The 16,305-nt window shown below is 52.0% G+C and overlaps 1 protein-coding gene across 9 annotated transcripts in view; it reads right to left on the reverse strand.

Moving 5' to 3' along the window:
* The window catches only part of TRAPPC12 (trafficking protein particle complex subunit 12), a 72,165-nt gene that overhangs the window by 42,279 nt on the left and 13,581 nt on the right, over window positions 1-16,305 (reverse strand). For all 9 annotated transcript variants that reach the window (XR_006608087.1, XR_006608088.1, XM_004745732.3 and 6 more), the window contains exons 3-4: window positions 10,699-10,815; window positions 210-323 (exon numbers count right to left, since the gene is read on the reverse strand). Coding sequence is in view for 7 of the 9 variants with exons in the window: in XM_004745732.3 (XP_004745789.3) it covers window positions 210-323; window positions 10,699-10,815 (231 nt within the window). In the remaining 2 variants the exon portion in view is untranslated. The remainder of the gene's footprint in view (window positions 1-209; window positions 324-10,698; window positions 10,816-16,305) is intronic.

A 16,305-nucleotide genomic window follows, 5' to 3' on the forward strand; every position in this document is an offset into this window, starting at 1 on the left:
GCGGAGAGGACAGAGCGATGCGGGTGAGCAGTCAGCTCTGAGGGCTCAGAGGGGCTCCGGTCCGGGGGCAGCGTGGGGATCAGGAACTCACATTGATATTAAATTTGAGCTAAGAAAAATCTGTTTTTTGTTTTCATGTTGTTCTTCGTGCCACGAAAGGTTCCATCCCCTCCGTGTCCCCACTTTATGACCAACCCAAGGGGCCGTACCTGCACGGAGTCTGCCGTGTGGCTGGTGGGCAGGCCGCTCTTGCCGTAGCCTTGGCCGTGGGCGGTGAGAAGGCGCCCGCACAGGTCCACCGCTGCCCTCCAGTTTTTGCAGCTCTGTAAGACACAGCAGGAAGCGTCACCAAAAGCACAGCCACCCCCACACGTGGTGCCTGCGGCACCAGGCCCAGCGCCAGCCACCCCTGGCGGTGACGGTGAGGCCACACCGTGGCTAGCACCGAGGACGCCACTTGCCAACACTGTGCGGGTCGTCAGGCAGGAAGGGCGCCGAGCCTGAGGTGCAGCGTGAGACAAGCAAATCCCAAGAACATTCAAGCTTAACAACGGACAGAACACAGGGCGGAGAATTGTTTCTTAAAATTTTATTTTATCTGAATTCAATTAATTGACATGTCATGTACCGTTAGTTTCAGAGGTAGAGGTCCGTGACGCGAGTTGCGTAGAACACCGCGCTCAGTCCATCAGCTCCTGTGGGAAAGCTCCCCCACCCCATGACTGCTTTCCTCTGCAGCCACATAACTTTATTTCGCTATTTTCATAAAATAAAATCAATAATTTAACTTTATGGTATGTGCCAGATGTGTTTCTTTGAGTCTGTAGGAGCTGCGCGGGACAATAAGTGGTTTTGCAAGCTTGACGTCATCCCGTTTTACCGACATGACAACGACCAGGACGCTGGCTGATCAAGCGGGGCTTGCTCTGTTTATCCTCAGCCCTGATGCGACAGACAGGAGGGCCACCGGGCAAACGCACAGCAAGATGTCCTCAGGGAGAACGCTGCAGTCTTCCAAGAAGCGAGAAGTGGATGCTGGCTGCCCATCTCCTTAGCACACCGGGCACTAATGCCTCTGGACGCCGCAGACGCCGCCGTTCACCTGTCTGGCCAACACCTGGCAGGCCCAGCAGGCCCTGGGGCCATGTGCACCCTTGCATGCATTCGTCTCAGGATCTAGCAAGGAAGGCAGATATGACACTGTTTTTTTCAAAGACGAGAGAGATAACTTTGGGTGAGCTCACAGTGCCTGCTGCACAAGCCACGGGAACGTTACCTGGGGGCCAGACTTAACGTCAGGGATGGAAAGCTGCTGGAGCCCAGACGTGACGGAGAACAGCGGGGTCAAGGGGTAGGACCCTCCCGGCCGAGGGGGAGCTGCCTGAGTGACGACGGCACGGGCGAGAGGGACAGCGATTAGTCAGGTGGCCGGCACACGGCAGTGACAGCGCAGGCGTGAGGACAAGCATGGGGATGTCAGCAAGGCCACGAGAGATCCAGACTCCTCCTGAGGGGCTGGGGAGCCGCGGAAGGGCTTTGGGCCGGGAACGACACGGTCCTGTGTAACACACTGGAGCGCGCCGCCCACCTCTCAGGTACTAACCCTGGCGCGTACCCGGCGAGCATGGGTCCTGCCATGGAGGGGCCTGTTTTGAGTGGGGACCGACTCCCGGCCTCTCCGGACAGCAGCCAGCGGGCCCCACGAGGGGAATTCCCTGAGGCACAGGCCAAGGTCGGTGCTCGGACTTCTGCAGAATCATCGTAGGCGCGGCTGTGTGTGTTCTAACTGCATATGTGGAAAAGTGAGAGGGAACGTTATTCTGCCACATTTGAACCACTTCTATGTCTGTATCTAAGCAGATCCTGTATCCGCGGGCAATTAATTACTGCTCGTTTCCCAACTGCCCATGCCACACACGCTGGCCTTTCCTGCTGGGGGCAGTAGGTCTGAACAGATTGCTCGGGGCTGTCTTCCTAGGAGATGACTCCAGCTGAGCATGCGCAAGAGACGCAGCGAGGCGGGCGGGGGGGTGGGGGGAGCTCCGGGGGGCAAAGGCCCAGCGTCGTGGGCCGAGGGGCAGGCAAGGCCAGGCCGGCCTCTGCGGGATTCCAAGGGCAACATGTCCTACCCACATTCCGGAATCCTCAGCCCCCGTCCCTGTGAGGAGGAAGCATGAATCTGATTTGATGTCAAATGCAGCAGTAACAGAAGATGGGCTTGTGCTCGTACATGTTTTTCACAGTTTTAATCTAGACGAAACCTTACAGAAGGTCCCGTCTGCTACAGACAGAAGAAACAAAGGAGAACACCTGTCCTCTCCGGGCCGAGCCTGGGAAACGTGGTGGCGGGTCACCCGTACCCGTGGTGGTGGGGGGGGTGCAGACCTGGCAGAGAGACAAGGCCAGGGGACAGTCCGATGCGGGCAGCGTGGGGAGCGAGGCCGCAGGATGGACCCGCGAGTGCGACATGCAGCCAGACGGCGGTGGCGGCAGGGCCAGTCTCGGAGGCAGGGAAGGCTGGAAAGGATCAGAGCTCGGACTCTGAAATTTGATTCCAACAATGTGGAATGTGAGGGGCCTCTGAGACGTTCAAGCGGAAAAGAAAAGGCAGCAGCTGCCGTGTGCGGGTCGGACGTCCGGCAGAGAGGCGTGCCTGGGGCAGCGCGCAGGGGTCCGCGTGAAGAGGGCACGGGCGGGAAGGGCGTCAGGCCCTGAGGACCCTGTGCGACACAGCGTAGCTGGGGAGCGGGAGGCCGGAGCAGGGAGACCACAGTGCTCGGGGCTGCTGAGGAGGCCGACACAGGGACACCAAGACTGCCCGGGAGCTGAGAGCTGGTCAGATGGGGAGACGGGACAGGGAGTCGGATGGGATGAAACTCATGGAAAACGAGGTCAGCACTGAGCCCGGGGACCCTGTGAAGTGTGAGTCCCAAGCTAACAGGTGCGGGACTGAACAGGAGCTTCCTCTGTGCCTCCTTGTAACCAGACGCTCCCGTGTGGGACAGCAAGAGAAGGCCGCGCGCTGCTGGACAAAGTCTGCACGTGAGGCAGAAAGCATAATCAAGAGCACGAGGTCCCAGGAGTCAGGGGAGGACTCTGGCACTGGGAGGGGGGCGACTGTCCAATGGCCTCCAGGTCTGCTCTAAGCTGGGGCGGGGGACCACTCCAACCCCAGCCAGGAGTGGGGGCCGCAGTGGGGGTTTGAAAGAAGCAGAGACAACCTGAAAAGGTGCGTGGAACCAGCGAAATCTAGAAGGCTGGGTACATCTGCGACGCTGAAGGTCCCTGGGAAATGGGCAGTCCTATTGAGCGTCACGTGAGTGTGGAGCTTGGATGTGGGACTTCACAGCAGGCTCGGTGGCCCGGCCAGGCCATCCGCGCGGACCCAGCATCACCAGGTGAAGGTAAGGGGTGGGAGAGAAGACAAGCAGGCCGACCCCCTCTACTACCCATGTGACCTCGGTGACTTACGATCCGGCGGCTCAACCGGGCCTCGTCCCGCCCTTGTGACGTCAGCTGGCCGCCCTGGAGGTGGAAAGGGGGGCACAGCTTGTGGGGAAGCTGGAACCCCTCTCGTGCCTGCCCCACCTGCTCATCCCGCCGTCCAGCTACCGGTGGCACACGGCCACCCTACGGCTGGGCTCAGACTTGAGCTTCGCGACCCCTCTCTTGCCCCAGGTGAGCCCTCCTGCTGATTCCTCCGCACACACATTCCAGTGGGGCTACAGCCCCCAAGGGGATGGAATTGGTTCTTGGATAATAATTACTGGCCCTACCCAACCACACTGTATTCCTTAGTGTTCTCCTTCATTTGGGGCTGAGGGGGGAGGGAGCAATTAGGAAACAAAGTGGAAAGTTGCTGCTCAGGGGACTGACAACGAGGAAAGGGTTAAGACTGTGCTGTGAAGTAGCGTCCGTCTCATCCATTCTGCGTGCGAAGCAAGGACAGCCTGCCGTTCTGTGTTAACATTAACTGTGTCTTGTCTCCCTCTAGGTGAGCTCCGGGGCCCGTGGCCTTGTCGAGTCTGTGCTTTTTAACTTCTAAAAGTACTTCCTCAGCATTATACCTACATGTACATGTGCTCAAAAAATGGTGAAATAGTAAGTTCACAGAACTACAAAAAAGTTGTTGGAAAACTGTACACTAATAAAGAAAGAGAAATAAAGGATGACTTCTTAGTGACTGATCTTTATTAGCGGGAAAAAAAAAAGGCAACAAATGCCATTGCGAGCCTAAGAAATGATAAAGAGTGGCTTCAGAGAAGATACACGTCCGGGCTGACCCGCGGACACTAGAGCAAGCGCGCCGGCAGCTGCTGGTACATGTTCACGGGCGGAACCTTCCTGAGCCCGGCGCGCACTCACAGCCTCCCAGCCGCCAGGCTCTGACCTAACTGCTCCCCCACGTTCCTCCTGAAGAAGTAATCACATATGGAGAAGAGATTTCACAACAAAGTGGCCCACCCTAAAGTTACTTACAACTGTATCAGATTATGTAGTAAATAACATTTGTTTAATTCGGACACTTTAATATCAGGCAATGCTTAAGATATGTTAAAAAGACACAAAATCATAAACAGCTTTGAGGTGAAGTTCAGTCTAGTACACGTACACATATGTACATACAAGTTTCCGCAGTCACATGTAGACATGCCACACACACACAGAGACACTACATGTTAACAGACGGTGGCCATGCGAACCATTTTTCTGGATTAAGATGCTGTTCGTAAAAGGAGGGCAGAGGGCTTTGAAGGAGAGGACAGGCTGCACCGGGGGCGACGAGCACTAGCCGACGAGCACGTCGTGTCGTGGCCACCTGGATATGGATGGTACGTCCATCCACCTCCGCCCTACATGGAAGGGACGCACGCACGCACGCACTGATGACCGGCGACAGTGCTTTACGCAGGAACCAAATTAATGCTTGTTGAGATAAGACTCTTAAAAAACCCCGTGTGCAGGTATACATGGTGGCTATGGCTGCTACAGCACACGGAGAGGTTCTGTCTTGGGGGGCAGGACTGAGCTGCAGAAGGAGCTGCCTGACACAGTGCCACCCTGGCGAGCTCCAACGCGATCTGACAGCCCTCAAAGGCACGTGGAATCTGTGCGTGTGCAAAAACTATATAGATGAGGAAATCTGATCGTGGATATTTATATGTTCTGAAACAAACATTTACAACACAGTAAAGACTCCTATCTTATTTCATGTCTATTATGTACAGATACCCACCACCAATAAAACGTTTAAATGTGTGATAAAATTATTTGCAGGTACTCTGTGAATATGAACTGGTCCATAAATGATTAAAAATAATAAAATGTATCATATAAAAAGCCTCTGCTCTTGCTATGATTTCACACACTGTGATGTCTTCTACATCCCCAACTGGATCACAACTATTAAAAGTGAAGCCCAAACCCATCATCTTAATGATTCATTTTCCAGTAAATGGAAAAAAGCGGCTTCTTTCCTAACTGGGAAGAGAAAGCAGAAGGTCTGTGCTCCTGTTACGGCTTCTCCCCACCATTTCCCGCAGGTGGGTGAGTGCAGGAGGCGCAGGAGGACAGGTGTGGCTCCTAAGCGCTCCGCGCTGGGCTAGCCCCCGTCTGACCAACACTGCTGGTCTACAGCAACATCTCAGCAAACTTACACTAACCTGACGGCCAGTTTTCCCAGAGTCAGAATGACCTCATTCCTCAAGACAATGAGCAGCACGGGGCAGGGCTGTGGATGCCTCCCTGCCCTCCTTGGCTGCCTGTTTGGGAACAAGGAGCCTGGGAGAGAGGCAAGAGCCAGAGGGACACAGATCTCCTCCTGCCGCACAGGCTCACTGCGGTCAGGGCCGGCGCGGACTGAGCACGGCTCCTTTAAAGACTAAGCTGGATGTGGATTACCTTCTGGTTTAGGAGCCACACATGCCAGTAGATTTTCCTCATACCACAATTTAAAAAGAAAAAAAGAAAGGAAAGAACACCGAGAAGTTGTCAGACAAATTTAGCATTTAGCATTTACATTTACCCAAGTCATTTTTTCTCCTGGTAAGAGAATACAAAGTATTTCTTCATGTATAATTCAACTTTACTTTGACATTTCAAAAGGATTTCCAGGGGCCCTGGACGGCTCGGCTGATTGTGTCTGCCTTCCGCTCGGGTCACGATCTCACAGGTCCTGGGATCAAGCCCGTGTCGGGCTCCCCGTTCAGCTGGGTATCCGCTCCTCCCCCTCTCTCTGCCCCTCCCCACCCCCTCTTGGCTCCCCACCCAAACAAATAACCTTAAAAAAACAAAACCAAAAATGTTTCGAGACAAGAATATTTTTGTTCACACCAAGTGGGATCAGCAAAGTCCGTAACTATCTTATCCACCAGGAGCCCGGCAGTAATGGGGGGCCCTAGCGAGGGGCTACCTGCACAGGTGCAGATGGGCCAGGATGACCGTGGAGGGATAGAGCCGCACCTAGGGCCAAGGACCAGAGGGACGCCCAGGCAGGAAGGAGGTGACGGCCTGCAGGAGAGCCGAGGCCACAGGAGGCTGCGCCAGCTAGAGGGGGCTCTCCGGGCTCACTCCGCCCGGCAGAGCAGGGGAGCAGGGGAGAGACAGAAGGCAGGCAGCAAATAAGCCCGGTCAGAACAGATGTGCTACCAAACATGTCCAGGTGTTCAGGGCTGCCCTGGACGCAGAGCTGTGGCTCAGGGATGATCGGCTGGTTTTCAAGCGCTGACACATGCGGGCGGGCGACGGCAGCCTTTCTGCACGTTGCCCTGTGGGAACAGGGTTGCGCTGTTAGGGAAATCTACTGAGACTGATGAACGCGGCTCTCCCGCACGTGTTTCAACTGCTCCAAGGGATTTAACTGACTGTGCAGCACAGCTTTCTTTTCCCCACTCAGTGCTAAGGTTTTCCAATGAAATTGGGGCAAATACCGACACGGGAACAAACATTCCTGAGCACGTCCTTCCACGCACGGGTACGAGCGTTTTCCTGCAGTACAGGATGGAGGGAGAAAGGACGGGGGCGGGTGGTCCGGAGCAGGCGGGCCAGCTCGTTCTCCCCGCCACGGACTCTCCCCGCCACTGGACTCTCCCCTGCCACGGACTCTCCCCGCCACGGACTCTCCCCGCCACGGACTCTCTCCCGCCACGGACGCCTGCGGCTGCTGTGCTCAGGCGGCTGAAACGCACCACATTTCGGGGACACCCAGCAAGGATAAGCGCTGCTCCCACGTCTGCAGGCTATCTGGTTTCTGTGAGTGGCCTCTCCATATCATCTGCCTTTTTTTCTACTGGGCTGTTTTTGTTTCTTATGCATGGTTGGAAGGTATTAATGCGTATTAATGTTCACTTTAAGAAAAAAGATTTTATTATTCATTCAGAGAAAGAGACAGACAAAGTAAAAGTGAGCACAAGCGGGGGGTGGGCCCACAGAAGGGGCAGCAGACTTTCCACTGGGCAGGGAGCTGGACCCTGGGCTCGAACCCAGGACCCTGAGGTCATGACTTGAGCTGAAGGCAGATGCTCAACTCACTAGGCCACCCAGGCGCCCCTGTAGTCTCTTTTTAATGCTGTTTACAGTGTTTTGGTTATATATGTTTCAAGTTTTAAAGTAGTTAAATTTATTCATTTCTCCCTGAAAGATTTAAAGAATGCTTTTCTACCCTGAGTCATTAAAAATTTACTCTATTTTCTGAAATTCAAAACTCGTTTCAATTTATTTGGAGTTTACTTTTGTGTGTGCTAAGAGATAGATCTTTTTAACTTTTCCCACTTGGATATCCCAGTAATTCGGTACCATCACGGCTCCGCTTCTCCTTTCCCTAGCAACCTGCTCTCTGCACACGAGCGAGCGGGGCTCCGTCCTGTCACTCGCACCCTGCGCCCTTGGCGTTTCCCTGACCCAGTCTGGCCCCTGCCCGGCTATCATGGGAGAGATGTGGTTCCCGCTGCAGTCCCTCTTCTCCAGGCTCGGTCCTTGCACGAGCTTCATGCAGAAGGCCTGGGGACATCTCCCTGTTCACGCACGCCAAGCATGCGCATACGTGTGGGTGTATGTGCCCACAGTTTACCTCTCCAGACTCCAAAGGGCATGGCCTTCAGCTTTCTGATGTCTTTTCTGCTCTTCGGACTTGCCCGAGTGATGACAAGGACCTAGCAGGGCCTGGGGCCCCTCTGTTAACAGAAACAGGTCAGGGGAGATCAGGGCTGGCCTGTGCCCAATGTGCCAGGTCTGAGGAACAGGACGAGACTCTTTAAAGACAGGCCAGAACGACCCAACGTGCCGCGTTCTAATGGCTGGTACTCCCTCCTTTCAAACCAGCAGGACCTCACCTCAGCAGCCTTGTGAACCACAGCTTTGGATTACACACTGCCTATTTGAAATTTTAATTATGTATTTTCTCAGAGTGCTTTTTGCTATTTTTACCCCATTCTTGTCCACTTTCTAGCCCCCTTCCTGGTGCTCCTCCTCCATTTCGACAGATGTCAGAAGTAATTGGTGAAAAAATTATTTTTATAATTATAGTTTAAAGCATACCCTCCCAAACTTGAAGCTCTGTAGAGAAAAATCTTATGAAAATCTCACAATTACTGGAAATGACATGTAGAACTCTGAAAATAAAGTTAGTGTGGTATGAGAAAAAAAATCTCAACTTAAATAAATGTTAATTTTTTTTTTAATACTAGGAAATAAGATAGAACTATCAAAAACTGAATACAGGCACTTGATGACTTCCAAAAGATGAGAAAAATAGTCCAATAAAAGTCACTCAAGTAACTAATGGTATGTACATAACCTTCCCCATCTACGACTCACAAGGAATCATTAACTCTATCTATGACACCATTAACGTGATTAAAATGTCCTTCTCCACAGGCTGTGACATTCACTTCCCTGTAAATTACAACCTTAGAATGCGCCGACATTACTTAGGGAAATACATTTCAAAACTCTTTCCTAATCTTAAAGAGGCTAGGAATTATTTTAGGACATAATTAAAATACCACGGCAAGGTAATTTTTTTATAAATATATTTTCCACCTTACATAGATCTCCTTGTTAGGACTCTAATAAAATTTCTCCTGGTGTTATGTATTTTCAAGGTATGAAAAACCCCCAAGCCACTCTATGTATTTATTAGCAGCACAAATAGTCAAGGAAGGTAAAAAGACTGCCCGTAGAACAAATTAGTTACAAGGACTGTGTGTGGCTGTGTGTGTGCTTTTCAAACGGATCATTACAGGGGTGCCTGGGTGGCTCAGCTGGGAGAAAGGGACCCTTGATCCTGGAGTCCCGAGTTCGAGTCCCGCATGTGGGGTCGAGTTTACTTAAAAAGATAAAGAACAACTGGTCACTACAATGTGGCTGTCCAGGGCCGCCGGCCCTCGTGATGACAGTCACAGCAGCTGCTGCAAGTTCAAACCAAGGCAATGACAAGAACTGTCCCGGAAACGCAGGAGTGTGGGTGCGACAAACGCCCCACGACCTCGGAAATGCTGGCCCGTAAAGACCTATCGCTTCATTAACAAATGATAAAGCATATGGATGTTTAAAAAATAGGTGTTTCCCACCCCTTTAAAAGCCAGACTATCGCCGGGGCACCCTGGCTGGCTCAGTTGGCAGAGCACACAACTCTTGCTCTCTGGGTGTGAGTTTGAGCCCTCCACTGGGTGTGCAGATAACTTAAAAAAGAAAAATCTTAAATAAGCGAAAAGCCAGCCTATCTCTGCATCTTCTCTTCCCAAAGCTTCTGAGTCATTGCAATAGCTCCAGAATCACTTCAGTAAAAACAAACAAACAAACAAACAAACAAAAAACCCAATGAAGCACTTGATTTATATTTACTAAAAATGAAACTTTAATCATTTTTTTAAAAAAGATCTTGTTTATTTTACAGAGCATGGAGCAGAGGGCGTGGGATATGCAGACTCCACAGCAAGCGCAGAGCCCGACGTGGGGCTTGATCCCACAACCCTGACATCACAACCAGGGCCAAAATCAAGAGCTGATTACTCAGCTGACTGAGGCACCTGGGTGTCCCTAAGCTTTATCTGCTTTGTATATAAAATATCTGCTGGCCACCTAAACAAATGATCCATATTCACCTTTTTGAGGACAGACACTCCCTCAAATATGATGAAAGGTAAAGAGGAAAAAGGTAGCTGTGGGGGGCGTACAGGTTCCCGGGGTTCAAGACCGCCAGAAGCACCCACCCAGTCATGTTAACGTGCCTGTAGTTCAGACAGCTCTCTATTAGTATCTGGGGCTGCGTCTCTGCCTATGATTCACACTTACTCCTGTCACGGACAAGGATTCTCGTGTGCATTTCTGGTGAAATAATAAACCCTTTACACCAAGTGGCGAAAACAAAGTATTTAAAAAAAAAAACAACATAAAAATGAAAATTAGTTATCGTTAGTTATCATATCTGATGAAGCATATACTTAATCGAAGTATATTCTGCTTCAAGTAGTTTAATCATTTAAAATAAAGGCTTTTTAACTAATTGGCCTTAAAATTAAAAGTATGTTAATATGACACTTTTTGCTGCACAGGACTGGTATCTAATTCAACAAAATTTTACGGACACGCAAGGCTTTAGATAACACATTCGAAGTAATTAACTCCAGGGAAAATATGACAGAGAAAGGCCGGCCTTCTAGAAACAACAGTACTGAAATCAAACCCATCATTACTTACGATCAGCTGTTTCAACCCCACGAAAGTCTGCTCCACGGACTCCGCGTGTAAGACCTGTCTCTTCGCCGCGGCTCTCTCGCCCAGGAAGCGAAGCATCAGGTCTTTAACTGCGTCCCCCTGGAAGGAATGGAAGGAAAATATGTCAAGACAATAAAATGTTAATTAAACTCAGCTAACCAGAACCCATAACTAAACGAGATTTCTTTTTTCTCCATTGGTGTATGGAGGTTAAAGCGTGGTTATAGTACAGTAAAACTTCAATCACCCAGATGCTCAAGCATCACCACCTTTAATAAAATGGGTATTTTAGAACTGCGCTTTCTTTCAGAAGAGGGGGAAATCACCAGCCCCAAGACCAGGCTTACACAAGGGATGCGCCAGGCAGGGGGATTCAGGCCCCAGGGCTGGGTGGGGGCTGGAATGGGCTGGCCTCCTGAATCCAGCAGTTTGCCTGGGTCTCCGGGAAAGCCTCTGGGAGCTGGCCGCGGATTTCCTTCGGGGCCTGCTTTCACCCCCAAGCCCAGAGAGAAGAGAAGACTGCCCTCCCCTGCGGGTCCTCTGCCACCAGCTCGGCCAGGCCTGCTGCACACGGGAGTCCTGCTGTGGGCCGGGAAGTGCCCTCACGGACCTCTGCGGGGGGACTCAGGCTGCACGGCTTGACTCCTTAGGCTCGCCCCCACCGCGGACAGGGTGCGAGGGCCGAGACGTGGAATCCACAGCTCACGAGGAGGGTGGCTGGGGCGGACGGGGATGCGCGGGACCACGGCACACAGCCGATGGGACACTAGATGGTGCGGCCGCCGTGCCACAGGAGGGACGTTCCTTGGAAAGTCAGAAACCGGACCGCCATAGGACCCTGCGGTGCTGATCCCGGCTGCTTATCTGAAGGACATACAAACACTAACTTGAAAAGAGGTCTGCACCGCCCTGTTCCCAGACGGGATGTGGAAACAGCCGCAGGTCTGTGGACTGATGCGCAGATAAAGAGGCAGCATGCGCGCAGCCAACAGTGTTCAGCCACAGGAAGGAACGGAATCCTGTCCCTGCTTCAGCGCGCAGGGACCCTGCCGGCATTCTGCTACATGGAAGAAGTCAGAGAAAGCCAAATCCTGCATGACCTCACTTCTACGTGGAATCTTAAAAACACAAAAACACAAAAACCAAACAAATTCACAGGGAACAGAGAACACAGTGGTGGCTGCCAGAGGCAGGGGTGGGGAGCAGAGACGGGCCAGACGGGAAAGGTGGTCAAAAGCGCAAACTTTCAGGTACAGAAAGTCCTGGGGACGAACGGCCACTACAGTTGGCAACACTGCGGTGTAGACCGGGAAGCTGCTAAGAGAGTCTCTCTTACAAGTTTTTATCAGGAGAAAAACAATTCCAGAATATTGAAGGTGAGAGATGTTAACTAGACCGATCGTGGAGACCATTTTGAAATATCTGCAAATATTGAGTGTTATACACCTGAAATGAATACAATGTGTATCAATTACACCAAGATTAAAAAAAAAAAAAAAGTGGAACCAAACATAGGGGAAAATGGAAAGGTGAGGGGCGGATGCAGTGGACGGGGCGCTTTGGCCCAGCCAGGGGAGGACGGATTCTCAGTTGCTGGAATGGCCAGGGAGCAATGCAACCTGGGGAGGCGGGTGTTGGGGGCCAAGAACTCTCTCCATCTCGGCGAGCACAACACCTGCTTCCAGCCGCAGACCGCTGAGGGCCAGCAGTGCACGGCCACCGGGGGCACACTGATGCAGGCCAGAGAGGAAGGCAGCGTGGAGGTGTCCCCCACAGACTCCACAACCGTCTCTGCCCCTTCCTGTTGTTGTCCTACCCTTGGCATAGGCATGCAAGGTGAATCTCCCACGGTCGCCCAGAATGCTGACAGGTAAAACGCACCAGCCTGTGGACAATGCGTGCAGGAGGACAGAAGAGGTGCTGCAGGGGTCTGCGGATGCCCATCCACAGGTAAAGGGGGGAGCGGGGGCCTTGGCAGGGGCAGTGCAGGTCACCAGTCTGGTCTGGCCCAGGGCGCTGAGCCCGGTGCTCCAAGAGGCCAAGCCGCACCTCTCACTTATATGGCAGCAAAAATCCAGAAGCAGCACTTTGATGATTTTTTGCTTTCAGAGCATGAGATGAAATGCTTCAAACGCCAGAAGGGGCTAACTGGTCCAGGAGGGACAATTAAAGGGCAGAATAAAAAGAGCTGAGCCATACGGCTCCACAAAGCTTCCAGGAACGCAACTCCTGTCAGACAAAGGGCTTTATCCGAGTGGGAGGAGCTGCGACCCGGGAAAGGGAAGAATCCCATCTTGCTGCGGCAGAGGGAGAATCAATTTAACTTCCTCCATCCTTGCAACATTCTCTGTTAATCAGACCACACTGAAAAAAATTTTTGCCTTTAAAATTCTCCGCTGGTTAACATTTTTGTTAGCACAGAAGTTCCTGAGACAGGAGCACATGCAGGACTAACAAACGTCTTACCTATGAGGGCCCAGGGATGGGACATGTCTTCCCGCAAACCTACTGCTGCTGTGTCACTGAGCCGGAGGGGACTATGGCCCAGGAGTCAAGACACCTGACTGCACATCCTCCTATGGTTGCTGGAGAGGGAAGCAAATTTCTCCCACTCTGGAATTTTCTTAGAGCTATGCTGCTGCTCCCGGGGGGGGGGGGGCTCCACCTGGAAGCCTTGGCAACTCTTCAGTGAGGGCCTAGTGCATCCATGGCCAGAGCAGGAAACGTGGAGAGACAGCTGGGAATGAGCCAGGACTCAGGCAGGCAACGGGGAAGATGTCTGTCCCCCTCCAACCACCCCCTCCCGCCCCCAATCAGATGTGTTTATGCAAGAGCAAGGGGCTGGTCTCAGCTCACAGACGGCTGCGGGCCGCTGCCCCTCCTGCAGTCTGGGGACTGTTCACCAGTCCCTTCTTGATTTTAAGGGACAAAGACAACATGGAAGCCAGAGCAGCTGATTCACAGCATGCGGGCTTTACTGTCCGGGAAACAGGAAGCCACAGTGGTCGTGGGGCAGTGGTCTGAAGAGACAGTGGGCCACGCACCTGACCCTGCGCACATGGAGCTCTCTGCCCCGACCCCAGTGGGGAAGCTCCGGGAGCACGTGATCTCCTTGCTCCGTGCACTCTCCCAGCGTAAGCCAAATCTCCTGAACAAACAACATCAAAGAAACAAAAACGAGGCAAAACCCCAAACTGGTGAAATGTAAAATGGTGCAGCCATCCGGAAGACATTGCTCAAAATGTGAACCCCAGGGGTGCCTGGGTGGCTCAGTTGGTTGAGTCTCTGACTCTTGGTTTCAGCTCAGGTCATGATCTCAGCGTCCGGGAGCCAGCCCTGCGTCAGTCTCCACACTCATCGGGGCGTCTGCCTGAGAGTCTGTCTCTCTGTCTCTCGCGTGTGCACTCACGTGCTCTCTCTCTCTCTCAAATAAATCTTGAAAAAAAATAAACCCGAGAGATGCCATGCCGTGCCGTGCCATGGAACCCAGCAGTTCCACTCTGAGGGACGCACCCAAGAGAGATGGAAACGTGACCCCACAAAACCTGTTCATGATGTTCACAAGCAGCGTTATTCACAACCGCCCAAAGTGGGAACAAACCCAATGCCCGTTGAAGGAAGAATGGGTAAAACGTGGAACATGCAAAGCTGGAACGTCACCTGACAATAAAAAGTGATGATGCAGGAGTGACGCAGGCTACAAAATGGGGCGCTCCTGAAAACATCATTGTCTGTAACAGACGCCAGTCACGTGAGACCACACGCTGTATGACTGCACTTGCGTGAAACGTCCAGAATGGGAGAATCCAGAGACAGAGAGATCGGTGCTTGGCTGGAGCTGGGGGAGGGGCGCGGGAGATGCGAGGTCAATCTGAAGGGCCTCTTTTGGAGGAGATAAAAACTGACTGTGGTGATGGCCGCACAATTCTGTCAAAATGCCAAAAACCAGTGAATTGTATGTTGAATGTGTGGCCTGTATGGCACATGAAGTGTTTTCCATAAAGCTGTAAAAACAAAACCAAAGGGGCGCCTGGGCGGCTCTGTGGGTTAAAGCCTCTGCCTTCGGCTCCACAGTCATGGTCTCAGGGTCCTGGGATTGAGCCCCGCATCGGGCTCTCTGCTTCACGGGGAGCCTGCTTCCTCCTCTCTCTCTGCCTGCCTCTCTGCCTGTTTGTGATTTCTCTGTCAAAAAAACAAAATCTTAAAAAAAAACCCTAAAAACAAAAAATAAACAAACTCTGAATATTTTTTTCTTGTGAGGCCCCCAAACACATTGGAATTTGAGAATGCTTCAACAAGGAGAGCCGTGGGGGGCTGCCACAGAATGGCCTGAACTGGCCCGCACATCTTCCCGAGCTCTCACGCTTCAGCTCAGTTCAGCAGATTCAGCTCAGGAGCCGCCTGTGTGGGTGGTGAGCAAAAGCAGCACCGGCAGGGGACTGTCCTGGTGTGAGGAAGGGAGGAAGCCATTGTTTCTGACCCGGTGGAGGGCTGGGATCCCAAGACTGGGACAGATGACTTGAACTCTTGAATTCAAAGGCACATCAGTGTGAAGACGAGTCGCAGGTAGGGTGTGGTGAACTTGCTGAGGTGAGGAGACCAAGCTGGGAACCCGAGAGGCCGGGGTGGCTGGGGAGCTGGAAAGGAGGGAACGCTGCGCAGAAGCCTGACTCCACTGCTGGACACCATGTGGTCCACGCGCAGGGGGTGCTCTAGAAGATGAAACAACAGGGGGGCTGAGCACTTTTCAGTGCTCACACACGTTGAGAGACGTCAAGTTTATGCCAACTGTTGTGGAACACTCTCTATGAACACGGAGGCTCTCAAGAGATGTGAGAAAGGCCACCCATGAGTAAAAGCTCCTCTAACCTCACCCTAAGAAGCTTAAAAACAAAGCTGAAAAAGATCATGTCAATCTGCATATATCATACATGCCGACCAGAACGCCGACCAAAACCAGGAAACCCATGATGTCCAACCTCTAATCAAAAATGACGAGACACGACAAAGCCAGCACACGTGGCCCACAACCAAGAGAAGAGATAAGTACAAACAGACCCAGAGATTGCGGAGACGGCAGACCGTCTGGAGGAGAACCTTCAGGCTGCTACTACAAATGTTCGTGAGGGTCTGAGGTAGAACTTCAACACACTGGATAAAGAAAAGGATACGCAAAAGAAGCGAACGGAAATTTCAGAGATAAAAAATATGAAAAATTCATCAAAAAGCACCAGCTGCAAACTAAAAAGTAAAGAAGGAAAGACATACGGACTTCGGGACATGACTGCAAGAATTTCTACGGGAAGCAAAAAGAAAGAAAACTCCAAAGCAAACACAGATCCTCCATGACCTCTGGCAAATCTGAGTAACGTGTGGAACTGGAGTCCCAGGAGCAGAGACAAGGGAGGGAGGAACTGAGAACTCTTGGAGGAAGTAAGGACCAGAATACTCCCAAGTGCGAAAACACATCCCAATGGAATCCACAAATCCAAGCAACAGAAACAGAAAAGAAAACCACGTGACAGCGCATCAGGGTCAAAGAACTGAAAACCAGTGATAAAATCTTAAAAGTAACCAGAGGAAAACACA

The sequence above is a fragment of the Mustela putorius genome, unplaced genomic scaffold (genome assembly GCF_011764305.1).
Source record: "Mustela putorius furo isolate JIRA1106 unplaced genomic scaffold, ASM1176430v1.1 tig00000813_pilon_pilon_pilon, whole genome shotgun sequence".
NCBI classification, from domain to species: Eukaryota; Metazoa; Chordata; class Mammalia; order Carnivora; family Mustelidae; genus Mustela; species Mustela putorius.